This window comes from Propithecus coquereli, unplaced genomic scaffold (assembly GCF_000956105.1).
Source record: "Propithecus coquereli isolate 6110/MARCELLA unplaced genomic scaffold, Pcoq_1.0 Scaffold196, whole genome shotgun sequence".
NCBI lineage: Eukaryota > Metazoa > Chordata > Mammalia > Primates > Indriidae > Propithecus > Propithecus coquereli.
In genome coordinates this window covers 1,993,789-1,994,847 of record NW_012144522.1, presented here as the reverse complement: position 1 = coordinate 1,994,847, position 1,059 = coordinate 1,993,789, and the positions used below count along the sequence as shown (strand labels likewise).

General features: G+C 40.1%; 1 protein-coding gene across 1 annotated transcript in view; it reads left to right on the top strand.

Moving 5' to 3' along the window:
• Positions 1-1,059, top strand: part of LOC105809514 (zinc finger protein 160-like) — a 46,659-nt gene that overhangs the window by 6,042 nt on the left and 39,558 nt on the right. Inside the window, exon 2 of the mRNA XM_012643336.1 lies at positions 348-1,001. Within this exon, the coding sequence (XP_012498790.1) occupies positions 348-1,001 (654 nt within the window). The remainder of the gene's footprint in view (positions 1-347; positions 1,002-1,059) is intronic.

Genomic DNA, 1,059 nt, shown 5'->3' with positions numbered 1-1,059 from the left:
TTGGCTATTTTATATATTATTACTAATGTATGATAATTTCCTTTAAATGTCTTATTTTCCCTAAGAAGCTTATCCCTGCTTTTTTCAGAAGCTTTTGGCTTCTGTTCTATTTCTCAGCTCATAATCTCTCAAACTCAGCATAATCCTCCTGGCTCCTGCAGACCCTCCCACTGGCCCAGTGCCTCACCGCACCTCTTTATGTTCTCAGCATTGCCAATGTGATGTACAAACTATGCTGATATTCCTTTCTATATCTCAGTCAGGTGGGGCAGATCCTAGTCTTTTTCTCAGACTCTAGGGAGGCTAGATCCACAGGTTCAAGTCCCACTCTTTTCTTCCTTTCCTAGGGAGAAGCTGTGTCCTGGGAAATGATGCAGGAAACGAGCCTATTAAAACTGAACTGGGATTAAGCTTTCAGTTCTATCTGCCTGAAAGGCAGCTATTTCAAGCTGAAGGGAAAATTTATGAATGTAACCAAGTTGAAAAGACTATCAACCATATTACCTCACTTTCACCACTTGAAAACCTTACTTCTAAACTGAAAACCCACATGTTTAATAAACATAAGAATGATTTTGTCAGTTCTCCAGTATTCACAGAAGAACTGAAAGCACACATTAGGGAAGAACCTTACAGACATAATGAGCTCAGCAAAGCCTTTAGTGTGTCTTCAAGCCTTCCTAACCATGGGGTCATCCATACTGGAAAGAAACCTTTCCAATGTAAAGAGCGTGGCAAGGCCTTCAGGCAAAATTCAGACTTTCTACGACACCAGAGAATCCATAGTGGAGAGAAACCTTACAGATGTAATGAGTGTGGCAAAGTCTTCAGTCAAAATGCACACCTATCTCAACATCAGACAGTTCATACTGGAGTGAAACCTTACAAATGTCATGAATGTGGCAAAGTCTTTAGTCGTAATTCACACCTTACGCAACATCAGAGAATTCATACTGGAGAGAAACCTTATAAATGTGATGAATGTGGCAAGGTCTTTACTCGTAATTCATACCTTACACAACATCGGAGAATTCATGCTCTAGAGAACCCTTATAAATG